This window comes from Mercenaria mercenaria, chromosome 2 (assembly GCF_021730395.1).
Source record: "Mercenaria mercenaria strain notata chromosome 2, MADL_Memer_1, whole genome shotgun sequence".
NCBI classification, from domain to species: Eukaryota; Metazoa; Mollusca; class Bivalvia; order Venerida; family Veneridae; genus Mercenaria; species Mercenaria mercenaria.
Window position 1 is genome coordinate 42,142,444 of NC_069362.1, and position 18,256 is coordinate 42,160,699.

Below are 18,256 nucleotides of genomic sequence, written 5' to 3' on the forward strand. Positions count from 1 at the left end.
CCGGACCTCTAGACACGTCACAGTAACTGCATCAATTGTTGGATGACAGATGCAGACATTGAGCAGTATGTGAAAATGAAACACAAGACACATTCATGGCTGTTGTGAATGTCTATGAAATGCAAGCTCGGAAGTATGTTTGCTTGCAGAATATTTTGTTTTGTTTAATAATACCATAGAGCTATAACACATGGTCTATCACAACTCCCAGATAAAACTAACCCGTACTGTACAGCTTTAATATTATATATATATAGAGGTTTGTGGCAAAATGTTTCGTGAAGTGGTGGTCTAATTCTAAAACATCCAAACATCCAGTTTATATACATGTACCGGTATGCTGAGATTTAGTGCCAATTAAATATAAATCATTGGCTAAACATTTTGTAATAGCAGCAAATATTTATACTGTGTTTATCTATGTATAGGATATCGACCGAGTACGAGGTCTTTCCTACAGAGAAAGGCCGATGTACGAGGTTGATATCCGACTTACATACCGTCTTTCCTTCTCAAAATGTCCAGCGGTTACGATTCTGACGAAATTGTATCGCAGGCATAAAATCTATATGATGAACTTGAAGACAGAAAGATTTTCCTGATACAGAATACATACATGTAAGAAATTTATGTTACTTTTAGAAAATTATGTTTATTCATAGAAGTTACGGCGTAATAATCTTTCTCGTACTTCAGTTTGTATGGGTGTAGGAAGTGAAAATAGTGTACATGTAAGGCCAGAAAGGTAAGTTACCCTATGAAATTTTACCTGAAAGATTTATGCAGGTTAATTATCGCCAGCATACTAGAACAGTACTTCGATACCGGTAGACAATATGAAACCCCGGAAAAGGAAATAACTTTCATTTTTGTAGAAAAAAATATTCATAAAACACCAAAAAAAAGAAGAAACATTGTCAAAACTGTTTTAAAAACCTTTTACTTAAAGCGTCCATGAAGAAACTTGATATAATTTGACAAAGGTCACTTAGATCCGTCCTTCCGGATCCATATCTAGGAAGTGGTTCGGAATATTTAAATAACACTTCATTACACATGTTTACCACTAGGGAAATGGGAACCATCAATTTTCAACGGAATTATGCCTCTTAGAAGGTTCTAGTGTTAACTATTTAGGGTACTATATAAATATGGCAATTTCTGCTTCTTATCCTGTGACGTGTTTTTATAAACTATTGAATAATTGTCCTTTAGCTTTTTAAAAATCCATATATTTGTACATTTCAAACTAACCTATTGGTAGAATTTCATTAAACTTATTTCCTTTTTTCCCATAAACACTTATTATCAACATGTGAAGCTGTGTGCCCACACCCGGTCACCCCAACGCCCTGGTTACACCTCTTCCCCTTCAAAACCCACAGTCTTTTTCCTTTTTTTTTTCTTTTTTTGAAACTTAATCGTTCCATGAATATTTATCAACATGCAAAGTTGAGCCTCTCCAAACGTTGCTCCTCCGCCCTGTCTCCCCACCACCCTGATCATGCAACGCACCCCAACATTTTGTTGTGCCCCCCATGAATGGTGGGGGCATATAGATTTGGTCTTGTCCGTGCATCCGTCCGCCCGGCCATCCGTCCGTCCGTCCGAAGTTCGTGACGCACCTAGCTCAAAAAGTATTTGATATAAATTGACGTAACCTTGCATGAGTCTTTATCATGATATGAACTTGCGCACCTCCTATTTTTCGTCTGGCTCAGCCCCCTATTTTCAGAGTTATGGCCCCTGAAATAGTCAAAAATGCACATTTTCACCTTGTGACACGCCTAGCTCAAAAAGTATTTGATATAAATTGATGAAACCTTGTATGAGTCTTTATCATGATGTGAACTTGCGCACCTCCTATTTTTCGTCTTGCTCCGCTCCCTATTTTCAGAGTTATGCCCCTGAAATAGTCAAAAATGCACATTTTCACCTTGTAACACGCCTAGCTCAAAAAGTATTTGATATAGATTCATGAAACCTTGCATGAGTCTTAATCATGATATGAACTTGTGCACCTTTTATTTTTCATTTTGGTCCGCCTCCTATTTTCAGAGTTATGGCCCTGAGTAGTCAAAATGCACATTTTCACCTTGTGATGCACCTAGTTCAAGAAGTGTTTAATATAAATGATTGAAAACTTGCATAAGTCTTTATCATGATATAAACTTACACAAAAAGTGTTACACACCTGGCTGGCTCCACCCCCTATTATTAAAGTTATGGCCCCTGAAATAGTAAAGAAATGCACATTTTCACTTAATTATGTGCCTAGCTCAAAACGTATTTGATGTGAATTTATGAAACCTTGCTTGTGTCTTTATCATGATGTGTCCTTGCACACTTGGCATTCTTCCTTAGAATCTTGGCATTTATTACAAAGTTATGGCCCTTGAAATAGCCAAAATAGTGGATTTTTTGTTTGTGATGCTCATAGCTCAAAAGTATATGGCCTAGAATAATGAATCCTTTTCATAAAATGTTTGTTGAGGCTATACCCCATTAAGACTGCAAACATTTGAATTATTTCCCCGTATTTGTGACAAATGTACCAGTGGGGGGCACACCCTGTGTCCTACAGACACATTCTAGTTTTTCATATTTTTTCCATCAGTATTTATTACATTTATTAAACGTATGAAGTTTTTGTGCATGGTTTTCTTGAAAATCCGTTTATTTAAACCACTGACTATTTTATTAGGTAATAATGAGCAATAATGATAAAATCACCATAAAAAGCATGTTATTGAAACATATTTATGCGTTTGATAGATGCTATTTCATCACTTTTCAAGTGCTTAGGTCTGGGTCAGATCAGCTAGACCTCTGCACGAGAATTCTTTTGTTCAAAGAGGTCTTTCAGAAAAATATAGACCTCTGTCTAACAAAAGAAGAGGTATGTAAACATGCATTACGTTTTATTTTAAACCTAGGGTATATAGTACTGTTAATACAGATAAACCTGTTACCTTATGTTTACCTAAACAGTTACTATATGTAGTAACTGTTCATATTTTCAAATATGAAACTCAGATCTAGATTACCCCTGAGACATAGTCTGTAGCTTGTATCCGCTTGTATCTTTGTATGTTCGAAACACAGCACGAGGTGTCTATTTTTTCATTTTTCATTGTGAAGAAACCATCAGGTTAGCTTTGTGAACAATTTATGGCTTTATCCAGGTATCATTTGCGAAAAGTCGTCGACGTATTTTCAAAGACTAAGTCTCACCTTTTTTTAAATTAGTATACTTACATCTAGATAAATTAGTATACTTACATCTAGATAAATTAGTATACTTACGACTGCTAAATCAAAAGTTTTAATTGTCTCTAATAACGATAATACGGCTTCGCAGGCTGAGAGAAGTGTAGCACGTGCGCAGTCCCACCATCGCCACGTCTAGCTTGACAGAATGCCTTGAAATTGTCACGATTCGCTTAACTGGTTTGATCGACGTGTGGGGCGGACCTAAAAGGCGGTCACCTGTGTATACGGAAGCGACCTTGAAAAGATTGATGACAAGTGTAATAAAATGATGTTGTATATTGCATAACGGAATCAGCTCTTGCAGCGGGAGAGGACAATACACAGGACACATGGGGTGTTTTTACAGTAAGGCATATATTTACTGGGCTCAAAAGGGCATAGGTCGCAATTAAAAACGACAGGGCGCTTTGAGAAAGGGACAGGGCGCCGCGCCCTTCTATTCCGCGCTAGCTGGAGCACAAGTATTACTTAAAGACCCACCACGACCTAGTGATCTACTTTTCCCTCCCACATGAACTTCGTGCAAATCATTCTGATACAGCTATATTCTACCAATTTAGGCCCTCCCTGAATTAATGTGTTTTAACAACTTCATCTGCAAATTTATTCATTCATTCTCTTTACAATGTAGTTTTATAAACATAGAATAATATAACTATCTTACACTGTAGAAACAAGTGTGGTCTAAAGTCACCTTACTACACCAAGTACTGTGCATACTACTACATTGATTTAATTTTAATAATGTATTTGGACATTAAACACATTGTCTTGGCCTTATATATGTCACTGTCAATTTGTTACTAGATATTGTTATTTCTTATTTTCTTCATGCAAAACATGTATAATAAGCATCATGGAAATACAAAACAATACAGTTATTTTGTGGCGCGTCTTTAAAGACCCACCACGACCTAGTGACCTACTTTTTTCACCCACTAAAACTTTGTGAAAATCATTCTTAATACAGGTAATATACAGCTATACTACAAGTTTTCAGGTGGACAAATTTGACGCTTACTGAATAGATGTGTTTTCAAAACTTCATCTGCAAATTTATTCTGTCAGTCTCTTTTCAGCATAACTTGTGAATATAAGAATATAGATGAATAACTGTCTTACACCGTAGAAACAAAATATGATTGAAATTTAACTAAATACACTGATTTCTGTACATATTGCTACATTAATTCAATAAAATGTTAAGACATTAAACACATTGTCTTTGCCTAATATATGTCACTGTCAATTTGAAACTAAATACTTGCATATCTCATATTTTTCATGCAAATCATGTATAATTACCATCATGGAAATACAAAAGAATACAGTTATTTTGTGGCGCGTCTTTAAAAAAAAATATTGTTATGTAAAAGCCCTGCTCCACGGCTGTTCATATTCTATTGTGTGTATGCAACCCATGATTACAACAGGTAACAGTTAACGGCCACGTGCCACACTTTAGCACGCAAAACCACAGGTATTTTATATAGAATTTTATATAAAATAGACTCTATTTTGACAGGCGTCACTGCTCATAGTCAGGATTTTCATGCTTTTTCAGTGACAATTTAAGGTTAAAAGGTAGGACTGGAGCAGGTCTTTAAAACATCTATGTGTAAATTTATCGAAAGAATGGTCTTGATGAATATATCCAAAAACATTAACGAATTACATTATGAATTCCCAATAGAGTATATGATATACATAACTAATTGTACATGACTAATTGTTCAGCCTCCGTATTTGTACAATATGCGTGTTTTGTTGTATGTACTCATTTGCCCTGTACATATTCAAATGCTTATGGTTATTATTAATATTGTATGTAGACGAGAGGATGTACTTATGTATAAATATAAAATAAAAAATTTGTTCGGTTCTGTTCACAAACTTCTTCATTCAGTTTTAAAGTAACTACACTTTAAGATTACATAATTATATAAATAATATATCTCAATTTTTAGGCCAAAAAGAATAATACCTTTGTGTAAAGCATTACCTGACCCCAAAATAGGTACTGGTAGGTTACGGAAGATTTTATTTCTTGCAAAAGCATTATAGACTAGAGATGTGAATAAAGCTTTCATATTAAATGAGAATTCTAGGAAATATTACCATTTTAAATTTAAATATCCCTAAAATTCCCGACAATATTTTTATAAAAAAAGAAACATGGCCTTATGCAAGTGTTTTAAACTGAAACACGTATTTCAAAATAGATCAAAAGTTTTGTGAAAGTTGTATACTAATTTCATTGCATGTAAAACAGTATCATTATTAATTGAAATTTGGCCCTTGAATTTTAATCAGTCTTAAACTGAAACCATTTCATTTCACAAGAAACATTTTGTTTTGTAGCACCACTATAACCAAATACTGAACAAAGAGCCAGTCCTGCAAATACCTTAAAAATCACAAAATACCTTTAAGGAATATAACAGATATTTACATCAGTATGTTGTTAAAACAAATCAAAATTTCAAAAATATCAAATAATGTAAAGATGAGAGAAAATGAGTGAATACCAGAATACCTGACTGAAGAAACAATTTTTGAATTTACATGCTTTATTGAAGATAAAGAGTGTATACATGTATTTTGATTTTTACTGGAAAATGTTAAACATCATACAAATATTTAAATGTTTTTACTGTAGGGCAGGAAATCAATGTAATTTCTATATTTTTTTCATTTCCTTCATTTTTATTTTTGTGACTTACAAAAATTTGTTGAAGTTGTAAAATAAATGAATATATAATAATGCAGTGGCAAAATTTGATTTGTCAATAACATAATTATCCTAAACATATGAAAAATTCGAAAAAGTACTTAAATTAATAAAGTAATTTTTAAGATGTGGGCAAATTATAACAATTTTAGTACTTTAGTTTCTTATTTTATACATAAGTTAATATATTATAAATTCTTACCTGTAATTGTTCTTCTATCTTGTTCTTCTACTGTCAAGAAAGCACTAGTTCACAAAATATATCTTGAAGTTATGACAAAATAATGACAAAATAGAAATAAAATTTAATACAAAAATTGAACCATACAGGGCCTTATTAAGTATGCAAATAAAATAACATAGTCTATCACATAATTCATAGTCTGTAAAAGACTGTGATTGGCTGTTTTTAGAATATATTGAGAAATATGATTGGATATGTCTGGAAGGTCTTTTCACCCCAAAGACATACAAAAACACCCAAATACACCCCCAGACACTTAGAATATTAATTTATTTCTATTATTTATTAAAAAAAATATATATATTAAAGTCATGTTATTACAGTTAAATTAACCTTTAGAATGGATTTGTTCAAGGAAATACGTCTAAGACCATCAGCTGAAACGAACTTATTAATGTTAAAGGGAGGTAAATTACATATTGATTTGTTTCCCTTTGATTTGCATTTTACAGATCCCGGACTACGTTCTATAGTTTCCTTTTCTACGATTAAGAAAAGAAAATTATCACCAATAACTTCAAAATATGTTATTATTTTGACATCTTAATAATAAACAATAGGATAATTATTGTTTTTCAGGTGTCTTGGGGTGTCGATCTTTGTGTGTTTTGGGGTGTATTGGGGTGAAAATACCCTCCCGGATATGTCTACCTGCTAAATAAGAAATATAAGGAAGGCCATAAATCACCAACTTTGGGGTATTGTACAACAATCACATAATATTTTGTAAGGGATTAATGGTTCTGAAACCATAGGGGTTCTCTTTGATGAGTGTGAATTAATAAATTATTGCAATTTTAACATTAAGGATCATCTTTGGTGTACACTTTTGAAATTTAAATCACCAACGTCAGAGGTATTGGTTGTACCTCTGATGTTGGTGACTTATGCCTCCCCCCACCCCCACTATTTAAATTAAAAAAAAAAAATAAAACTTGCATAACATTATGTAACCACCAGTAACTACTGTTTTTTTTTTTTTAAGAAATAGGAATCTGTTTGATGTGTGTCTTTGGTTCTTTATTTTATTTTATTTTATTTTTTTTTTGTAATTAAAGATATCTAATATCTAAATTGGGAAAGAATGTTTCTCTTCTTATATTAAAAAAGACATAACTTTAATATAGATTTTATTTCACCGAGCTCTGTAACCTCTGTAACCAGGTAAGAAATAAACCAACCCATGGAAAATAGGTTGTTTTAGGCCATATATGCTGAAAACTCCTTTCGGCATATGTAAGATCTATGCGAAAAAGAGTTAAAATTTTGAACAACTGTATATAATGCAGTTTTATTTTCAACACAGTATGAATACTGATATAGAACAGCATTTATAAAACCAAAAAAATTCTGATGTAATAGGAAAATACTCTAGCCAAATTTAATACCGTTATATGGATAACGCCTTTTCGCATATATGTAATTTCTGCGGCACGAAAAAGGGTTATATTTTTCAAATTAATTTTTTTAGTGCATTTTTTTTTTCAAAAAGTATGCATAGATCTACTATGATAGAATTCAGTTTGAATAGTTCGATAAAACCATATAAATAACAGGGAAAGATATAAATTTTGGTTTAATAATCTTTGGCAACATTGATATCGATTTAAACTTTTGCAAAGTCCTTTTCGCATGTGGAAAATCGTTGTGAAAATGACTTGTCTTTTCCAAGTGTTGACTATCATAATAAAATTGTATTGATTGTTTATTGAATGATATAAACGTCGATAAAAATGTTCCTTGGGTGCGCAGCTATTAATGCTTATGGGCTAATGGCAGGAAAGGATTCTTGAAATTACAATACCAATGGGAGTGTTTAATAATATATGAGAGAAAACACAGTGAGTTGAATACAATGCAGTCAGTTTAAATTTATTAAATTTATTAAACAAAATCAATCAATAAGTGAAAATATAGTAATATTCAAATGATTTATTAAATTGGCAAACAATACGTTAATCATTCAATGAAAAAAGTATTTGAAGAAAACATTGAGTTTTAAGAGAAATATTTAAGAAGGCTAAATAGCGGAAAATATCATTAGAGAGGTACAATATAATAAAAATGGCATGTTTAGATTAGTCACATTTTATTTACACCAACTGCTTTGAAAAATTGTATTAAAATATATAAGTTTCATTTTAATTGATATTTCTCAAATGAAAATAGAGTTTAAACAACATAAACCGATATAATTTCCTTGAGGTATTTTACAGAAAATTATTAAATGATAAGATGATAGTTTTAACAAACAAACAGTATTTCTTATACATGTATTCTAATCCATTATAGTTCATATTCATTAGCATATCAAATTTTAACAGATTGGGTCTGTTATAAATTTCGGTCTAATATATTATTTTTTTCTAGTATGAGATAAGGAAGATCATTCTAATAAAAAGTGGTATTCGTTCCCAATAATACTTTGACATAGTGTACATAGCTATTCTATTCCAATTTCTTGTTTCTACATATGTAGTCTTTTGTTTCTTGTCCTAAATTTTACTATATACTTGATCCTTTTCGAGTAAATAATTTTCAAATTTGAATTTTCAAGAAAGGAAACATTATCAATTATTTCAAGCACACGTGTCAAACATCAAACAATGATTGAAGTATTTATTTGTTCTTTCGTTTTTATAATACTTTTCTTACACAAATGAAAAGATAAAATTGTTATAAAATATTTCTTGCTAATGAAATCATGTCCAAATATGATTGATATAGTTGATATAATCAAAGTCCGTATGTGAAAAGAAGTTTCTCCTATCACGGTGTATAAAGTCATTTCCGTACGATACCCGGGTTGAGCGCCCGTCATCTTAACCACTAGACCACCGCTCGTTCCCGTTATTATGATTACAGGTAATTTTCAATTGTAAAATGTGTGGAAAAGTTTAGAAGTGCTTTGTTAACTGTATATGCAACAGCATGTTGTTAATACCGTTTGCACAATGCAAGGCATAGTATACGTACTGTATTGTTACCGTATAGCGTGATTTTATTAATAACATTAATCATGCGCTCTATTCAAAGACACGCTCAGTTCTGTAAACATGGTAATGTTGTAATGAATAAGAACACTATTCAGTACATCTTATTGAATTATAAGGGATACTTCAAATCAACTTTATTAAAAATAAGTTAAATATCATAGATTAATGGCCATTCATTACTAACTTGGATGTATTTCTGTATTTATTCGAAACGTCACAGTAATTAAAATGCCTTTGGTTGTCGAAGACACTAGCGACCTTGAAGTGTCTTTTACATATGCCGGTTACGAACGGGAAACGGAAGCTTCTTTTCTTCTGTCAGGGAATAAACTGACAAAAACATTATCAAATTCGACGCTTTCAAGCGAGAGTGTTGACGGAGGTACCCAAAATGGAGGGAAGATGCACGCGCCAACATCACATGGTGTTTTAGTAATGGCGGCTTGCTTGTATATGAGTATGTCTAGTTTTGGAATGACTTCTGCTCTCGGGGTTGTTTATGTGGAGCTGATATCGTCATTCCAATGTCTACGATCAGAGGCAGCACTTGTGCATGGCTTGTACATGGGTGTTTCATTAGGTAATGGTATTTTATGAAATCACCAAGCACTTCTGAATGGTCAATCTCTATGGTGTAAGTTTCCGCTCCAGCATTTGTTAAAAATCAACAACAATAACCATAGCTATATTTCTGCACAAAAATCTTGCACTTGAATTTGGGTTTTTGAAATTTCAAGTGACGTAAGAATTTCAAATTCAAGATCGTAAAATAGATCTACTAGTAAATTGAAATTCTCTTACCATGCATTGTAAAGTCAAAATTGGCGAATTTTGCGACAAAAAGCAGTAATAAGACACATTAAAATAAGACATTCAATTCTATTTGATATCTGAAAAAGTTCACACATGAATAGCAAAATAAACGGCTTCTTTCGAATTTATTTCTAGGTGGTGGACTTCTCTTCAGGAAGGTCGTAACAAAGTATGATACTGGCGCATGCGTAATGACAGCTGCTGTTTTTGCTGGTGTTGCAATGGCTTGTGGGAGTCTGGCAGGTGACATTGGCACAGTTATAGCCTTCGTAGGAGTTTATTTGCAAGTGTTAATATCCTCGTTTCATCAATAGTTATCAACTGGACGTTTGTTAATAACAATAAATTTGCTCTTGGTGTTCTGCCATTAGGCTCTACAATTGGACAGACTGCAATGCCATACATTGCTGATGCCTAACTGAAGCATATTCGTGGAGCGGATGTTTGATAATTTTGAGTGCTCTAGCATATCTAAACTGCATTCCATGTGGATTAATTATTCACTTTTCCAAAAGATATTTTCATACAGGAGGGAAAACTAACACCAAAGGCGATAGTGCGTCTGTTGCGAGCTTTTTGACCGATGGTGCTTTCATGGTGTACATAGTGTCATCATTTATATTTATAACATTTGGTCCGGTTGAACTATGGTTCGTTGTGGACGTGGCTGTTCTAAAGGGCTTTGGGGTTCAGTCAGGCGCAATTTTGCTTTCTCTTAATGGAATATTCGGATTTGCTGGCAGAATTATATCTATCGTATTTTTGAAATTTTATCCAAAGACTCGGCCGGAAATACACATGTGTTACGCGTTTACAATTTGGGCTGTAGCTCACCTCGGTGTTATTGCCTCGCCAGTATACTGGGGAATGTTCTTGTCGATGATACTCCGTAGTTTAACAGCGGCTATAGTGACAGTATTTATACCGTCTTTGCAACTGGAGCTCCGAGGGTCAGAAAGCTTTCCAACGACAGTTGCTATAACTTATATGATAATGGGTGTAGGGGATATAATAGGGGAATATCTGGGTGGTTATAGCGTTGATGTAACAGGGTCGTATAATCTAATTTTTTACATAGCTGCGGTAGGTACTCTGTACTGCGGAATTAGTATGCTTATTATTTATGTGATCTTCAAAAGGAGAAAACGTCATTCCGGACAGTATCAAGAACTATCATGATCAAGACGCTTCGAATATTGCTTTCGTTGACATGGGTCATGCAAAATCCACTCGAGTCGCGTATAGCATCCCAAATAAAGCTAATGTTATAACAATTATACTGTATCTGACCTAAACGAACACATCACCTCAACGTCCCTTATGTTTTATATAGCTTACAGTGATTGAAAACAAAGAATCTGTCTGTCTGGCTGTCTGTCTGTCTGTTATTTTAGTATCATTTTGCACTGAAAATGGTAATTTTTCATGACAATTACATAAATTCTTTGGACATTCATTTCAAAGTATTTTGTATGCCAAAGACGAAAGAAAAATTGCACGCTGTGTAAGTTGCAATACTTTTCTTCAAAAGTGAAAAAATAACCACAGCGGTGTCGGACACTACTTAGTTCGTCGATGAATTCTGATCACGCAAAATATACAGCTAGTGAACTTGTAGCCTTTCCGCGGCCGTAACGTAGTATCTACTGTAGATGAGGTCCAAATAATGTCTAGTGTATGTCAGGATGCTGGTTATATGACCCAGGGAAGTGCCTACGCCATGGTTTGGGTCCACTCGCTAATGTGACTATGTCTTAGACTAGCTGACAAACGATGTAGAATGTCCTTTGTTAAAACGTAGAGCTGATGAGACCAAATATCTCATATATAGAATTTTCCTCTGGCTACCTTGCCTAAATGATTCGCGTACCAATGAGTCGTAAATGATTTCTTATTATGAGCTAGACAATTTTAGGGATCAGGCATATCACTAAATGTTTCAAACTAACAATCTTCAATTAACTCCTATAGGCTGGAGACTCTATACTTGACTGGTCTTTTTGTTGAAGTTCCCGTCAGACAATGTCTTTGAATCAACAACATACGAGTCTTATCGCATAGATGCTCGGCCCCTGTCCTCTCAACTCTGTATGAATGCCCTGACTCCTGGATGCTCAGCGCCTATATGCTATTATATGTAGCATTCAACTACCATATAGGTATATCCCCGGTGCCTTGGCTGTACTTCGCCAATAATGCTGAACCTTCTATAATCTGGAACTCTCCTACTATCTCAGTAGATTACCAAACTCTGGGTCTCTGTCTCAGCTTCCCGATGCTCAGCCTATATATGCTATCGTCTATAGCATTCAATTATCTTTAAGGTTAAACTCCTATGCGCTGGCCCTATAGCTCGAAACCTTATTGAATTTCTGCAACTCTTCTTTAGTCTATGAACTTCAAAAATCTTCTTTTTAATAATTTATCCGCCCTGACAGGGTAACTGCAATAGTCTCATTATCAAGGTACTGGGATAAATTATTAGTTGAATCCTCGATGTGTCTTCTTCGACCGCTGGATACCGAATGAGCTCTCTGTCACCCATCTACCTATTTATACCCCAGCAGACGTGCTATTTTTAGAACTTGTTTCTGATTGGTCCAAATTTAAACACAACGTTTTACAACGAGTACTTGTTCTATCAAATATCTGGTTCCCTTTAACTTTTGTATATGACATAATGTGCGAAGCTGGGACCCAGCTATCCATATAATGAACCCAAATCAGCCATAAATGACCCAAATTCTATTATTAACAGCAATTTAACAATAATTATAGTAATGACAACATGAAAAGGGAGTCAAGCACTATCTATGCTTATGTGTTACGTTATCAATATATTAAATATACAAATTATTCTGACAGTGTACCCAAAGGCTCCTCATTGTTTTCTGCTATATGTAAATTACCTGCCAGAGTACACTGTTTCACAGGTTCGGTTGTTCGATGACGACACTGCAACTTACATCTAGGTTAATCATAGTTTCGAAGAAAGGAGCATACAATAAGGTCTTGATAGGTTACGTATCTGCGCGAACAAATGGGACATTGAATTCAACACTTCAAAATGGACAATGCAAAATATCCCATTTACATACAAATTTAAACTCCACGATTTATCGCTGGAAAGAGTTAGTGATGCCAAGTACCCGAGTATCAGTATTTTATCAGAACTCTTTTTGCCATCGGGTAACTACTAAATCAAGTCGAGCCCTCACCTTCCTTAACATGATTATTCTTTCCAATGTTTCAAACCCTAGGGAAATCGCTGACAAAATTTGGTACACCTCGGCTATAGTATTCTGTCTTTGTCGCGATGCTATATGCTAGAACTAGACACACCGTCCAGAAAACTAAATGGTTCAGAGTACATGATTGGTGCCTGTATGTTAAGCAACTTGTGGCGGCATTCCCTTGATGATAAAATATCTGATGCCAGACTCCTTATGTCATACGTTAGTACGTGGACTGGTTGCAGTAAATAGTCCCTCACACGTCAGTGCCTGATCCAGTTTTACTACTCATAATCAACATATTTCTTACATGCAGATATTTAAGTATTCCTTCTTTCCAGCAGCTGTAGTTTTATTTAAAACTCTCTACCAGTCGAACTTGTACAGGCCCATATCTGAAAAAAGTTCAGTTAGGGTATAAAGTCACTATAAACACACTTGCTAATAGTGCCTGGTTTGAAAAATATTGTTTTTCACTCATTTTACATGTAAACTCTTTCTTTAGAATTTTGACATTCTTGCAGATAGGATTACCTTAGCATTGCTTTTACACTCTTGTACATTTCTTTTAAACTTTCTCTGCAAATAACATCCGACAGTGGGCTTTGCAGTAACTGTAGATAGGTAGAGTCTATTTACTGACAGGAAACAAATTTTAAAGGCTATTGCTTGTGAATTTTTCAAAAAATAGACTTAAGTAATTAACATATTAACGCCTATATCGTCGATTAACTGGCATCGACTTCTCGTCGACGTACGAGTTAAAAGTATACCGGCATTTACATGGAGGACATTTGGCAAAGTATCAGTTAAATGTATAAGACGATCCATTTGAAACGCAGCATTATATGGTAGACACGGTTTGTTTGAGTTTCTTGGTGAGATCTAATGAAGTGTACAACACCATTGGCACCCACATAATAGAGAATCAGCAATTGCTATTCAAATAGAGAAAATAAGTCGTCAACATTTTTGTATAAAATTTATAATTGTAATAATAATCAGTGATCAAAACATAAAAACATAAGTTTACATATAAATAAAATCTATTTTCTAAAGAAGACAAAATATCCGAGACACGAAGCGAGTGCCACCCAAGAAAAGCCTCTTTCTTCCGGAACGTTCGGTGTTACTTTCATTCTCGCCAGGAACGACATTTGCATAACTAGCGAAATTTGCTTTGTTGAAGCTATCAGTTTGATCTTCATTACCTGTTACTGCCTCTTGGTACGTGGACTGGTCAATGGCTGTGTCTGTCGAATGTGTTTGGACGTCCTTCGTCTCAACGGTCTCCCCTGTCTGGATTTTAAGAATTTCTGGAATTTCTGAAATAGAAAACGATAATACAGGAACAGCAGAAACAGAAATAAACGGTTATTTTATTGATATACTGGTGACAACAAATTCACAGTTGTTAAACGTATACCAGACATGTCTGGACTGGTTCCAATTTAATGTAATTGATATTTTTTTTTTTGATGAAAATTTGATTTTTTTTAGTACACAGAAAAACTTTCATCAGTATAAAACTGATATTGTAACTGAAAGAATTTTAGCAAGGAATGATTCCTAACGTAGATATTATATAAATATTGCATTCCTGAGAGGGTGATATAAAAAATGTTCACCGCGAGATATATGAATATTGACCGAGGCGCCAGCCGAGGTCTATATTCATATTTCGAGGGGTGAACATTTTTCATATCACCCTCTCAGGAATGCAATATTTATTTTATTATACCGAAAGATTATAAGGGTCAAAGCATTTACTGGAAAATCAACATAGTAATTTATTTAACATTAAAAAGTAATTACTAACCTAATAATGAAGACAGAATTAAAGAGTCTTTACTTGTTAGCAATTATAATATGTGGCGAGTTTGCCGTATAATAAGACTTTTTGATAGATTTAATCGAGACGTTTATAGCTGACCCCTATATTTATTCTAATATTTTAACATTGCGTCAGTCAGTAGCGTTCGAAAAACGGCGATAACTTTCTTTTTTCTAAACGAAACATATAAGTGTGAGCACTCATTTTCTTAGTTAGATCATTTCCAAACTTATTGTGGTAGTTTCGATTCAATATTTGATGAAAAATTGTTTTCGAAATATTTTGCACGTAGCATAAAAAAGAAAATTCGACCGTGTTCGCACATGCAAGAGCAGCAGAAAAAGGTAATTTAATCCTAAAGTATAATTATATAAGCGCCTCGTCTGAAAATTAATCGACTCACTCTTTTAATTAATGCAAAAGTATCAATCTCTCAACGGGTGATATGAAAAAATAATATCACATGCGCAGAAAAACAAAATAACGCTGTTGCGCATTTGATATGAAATTATGGATCATATATATCACCTGCGCAGAAATTGAAAATAACGATTTTGTGCATGTGATATAAAATCACTGGGGGAATATGATATATTATTCAAGTTAAACTAATGGGAAATTTGCATTGGACATTTATGTGAGGTATAATAAAGTATAATATGCACCATTTGAAGCCCCTGTTCCGCGGCTATTTAAATTCTATTGTGTGTATGCAACCCATGATTACAATAGGTAACAGTTAACGACAACGCGCCACACTTTAGTACGCATAACTTCTGGTACTTGATATAGAATTTTATATAAAAAAGACTCTATTTTGACAGGCGTCACTGTTCATAGTCAGGATTTTCATGCTTTTCAGTGACAATTTAAGGTTAAAAGGTAGGACTCGAGCAGGTCTTTAAAGATAGTGACTTCACAACCCACTTGCTAAAAAAACTATCTACTGGTTTATCTGTCCACTGATTAAAGTTTGATTTATACATAATCACATCACATCTCATAAAACCTTCAAAGTCAATAGCTATTTATAGTTTATTAGTATCATGCTCATATGAATTGAGCTACTGCGTCCTGGATGTGTATTAACATTGGCTAACTACATGTGTATTGAAGCATTTAATGGAATCAAGTTTTGTTTTGAATAAACTTTTGTTTTATGTTCGAGATATATTTTATGCAAATGTTGTTTTGGTTAACTTATGAAAGCTGTATACCTAATGTTGTGGGAACAAATTCACTGATGTCGTGTCCAGTCTTTTCATTTGTCATTGTATATTTTATGGCAGAACCTGTAGACTTTTGCAAACTTTTCGTGTATTGAATGTCCTTTTCCAATTTCTTTCCTTTCTGGTCATTTCTTGCTCGAGACTGTTTATGGGTAGCTTAAATGTTAAAATGAAATACACTTGTAAATGACTGACACGATATCTATAACGATTGGTAAAACTAAATGAAAGCAAAATTTCCTGTTACTGTTTTGAAATAGTTTCTGGATCAAAACAGTAATTATGTAAGAAAAACTGTAAGGTTTATTTCTAGCAATATTTTTTAAATAGTAGATATATTCTTCAAAGATGTTCAAGGATATATACACCGTTGTATGCACTTAGTGAATGGCTTGCCATTCAATAGTCAAAACTATTTCCTGAGGTCCAAAGTGTTCTATCACATGACATTAGAAATTAATTTTCACTGTTTTATTTTGATATGTTTGACTTATTGGCCCAGTATACACGTGTTGAAAACAATTCGGCCATATAGCACAAACGATGGACTAATGATTTACATAAGGAGTCATGTAATGATTATGAATAGTCATCTAAGTTTGCATTAATTTGATAATGATGTTGATACATACATTCTCATGGAATCAAAGTAAATTCGAAACAAGCTTAGCTGTTGGCAGCCAGTTAATCATGTTCAACATAACTGAGAGTTTCCTCCTGGTAAAATATCGAGCAGTTACACAAGAAGGAAACAACGTTCACTTAAAAACAGTCTCTTTGGGCTTATATATTGCAACAGCTGGTTTCCGTCTTTCCCAGTGCATTTGCAATTGCTCGCACAGAAAGTCAGGTAAAAACGCCTCTGTGGGATTTGAAAGTTTTGGTCTTTTCCGTTGTTTTTAAACACAAATCCTATCGTAGTACCGACCCGCCGAGACGAACAGGAAAAACAAGTCTAAGAATAATATCGAAACTTTCTGTTTCCTTATCCACAACTATAAACCACCACTTGTTACATACGTTTAAAATCATATTATTTAACGTATTTTTTCATATCGTTGTGCACATTTGTATTCTATATTATTTCTTTAATTTCAACACAAAGACGGGAATTTTCTTATTGGACTGTGGGGGTCGTTTGTCCCGCATATATATTCAAACCTTACACATTACCTCTTTTCCTTTTGTATGTTGTTCTGTTGAAAGTATTTCCAACTGTGATAGGTGTCTGACCAACATGTAGCTGACGAGGTGCTATGTTTTCTATATCTACGATAACGCCTGTGTACGACCTCACAACCAAGAACTTGTAGTATATCCTACTGTCCTTTGGCATCCTGAAAATAAATGGCAATATTTCTGACACATTTTCGATTAGACAACCAAGAACTTTTTCTTTCGCTACCTGATATGAAGGATTGTGTATATTTTGATACATGCTACTTCTTAGTAGAAACCAGTTCACTTATGATTTAAACTGTATGCTGTTACTACCTGATTAACATTTCCTGAGGTTTTGGCCCTGTGAAGAAATCATGTATGCGGAGATGGGTATTGATACTGCCGGATAACTCAAACACTGGATAAAGCTCAAAATTATGTGTGTAGTTTAAAAGACTAGTATTATAAAGCTTTACTAACTTATTTTACGAATTAAAATATCAAAATATGTGAAAACAATATACAATTACTGTCAAACGAAGATATTTTGTGATTATTATATTTGTATGCTAACTTACCATAAATCTTTTACCCAGAAGTCATGACCAACAGGACTACAGCGGGGTGCTATATTTGGATCATCGTTCCCAAGTTGAATACCTGGCCCCACAACGGCAACAAAGTAATCTCTGGATCCGCCCTGGTAGTCACCGAGGGGCTTGTGTACTCTCAGTCTGGATCC

At 34.0% G+C, this 18,256-nt stretch overlaps 2 protein-coding genes across 3 annotated transcripts; one reads left to right on the forward strand and one right to left on the reverse strand.

Annotated features, from left to right (window-relative positions):
* Window positions 1–3,503: 3,503 nt before the first annotated feature.
* Window positions 3,504–13,651, forward strand: LOC123562695 (uncharacterized). 2 transcript variants are annotated; one of them, XR_006688613.2, is made up of 2 exons: window positions 3,504–3,618; window positions 10,193–13,651. XR_006688613.2 is itself a non-coding variant. In XM_045355304.2 (2 exons), exons 1-2 carry the CDS (start codon window positions 9,473–9,475, stop codon window positions 10,369–10,371), a joined length of 531 nt encoding a protein of 176 aa, XP_045211239.2. In that variant the 5' UTR covers window positions 8,143–9,472; the 3' UTR covers window positions 10,372–13,651. The 2 variants fall into 2 exon arrangements, 1 of the variants encoding a protein (XP_045211239.2); XM_045355304.2 differs by lacking the exon at window positions 3,504–3,618 and adding an exon at window positions 8,143–9,824.
* Window positions 13,652–13,693: 42 nt separating this feature from the next.
* Window positions 13,694–18,221, reverse strand: LOC123563811 (uncharacterized). Its single transcript, XM_053536295.1, has 4 exons — window positions 18,093–18,221; window positions 17,527–17,690; window positions 16,342–16,509; window positions 13,694–14,615 (listed from the first exon to the last, which is right to left on the reverse strand). Exons 2-4 carry the CDS (start codon window positions 17,687–17,689, stop codon window positions 14,344–14,346), a joined length of 603 nt encoding a protein of 200 aa, XP_053392270.1. The 5' UTR covers window position 17,690; window positions 18,093–18,221; the 3' UTR covers window positions 13,694–14,343.
* Window positions 18,222–18,256: the final 35 nt, after the last annotated feature.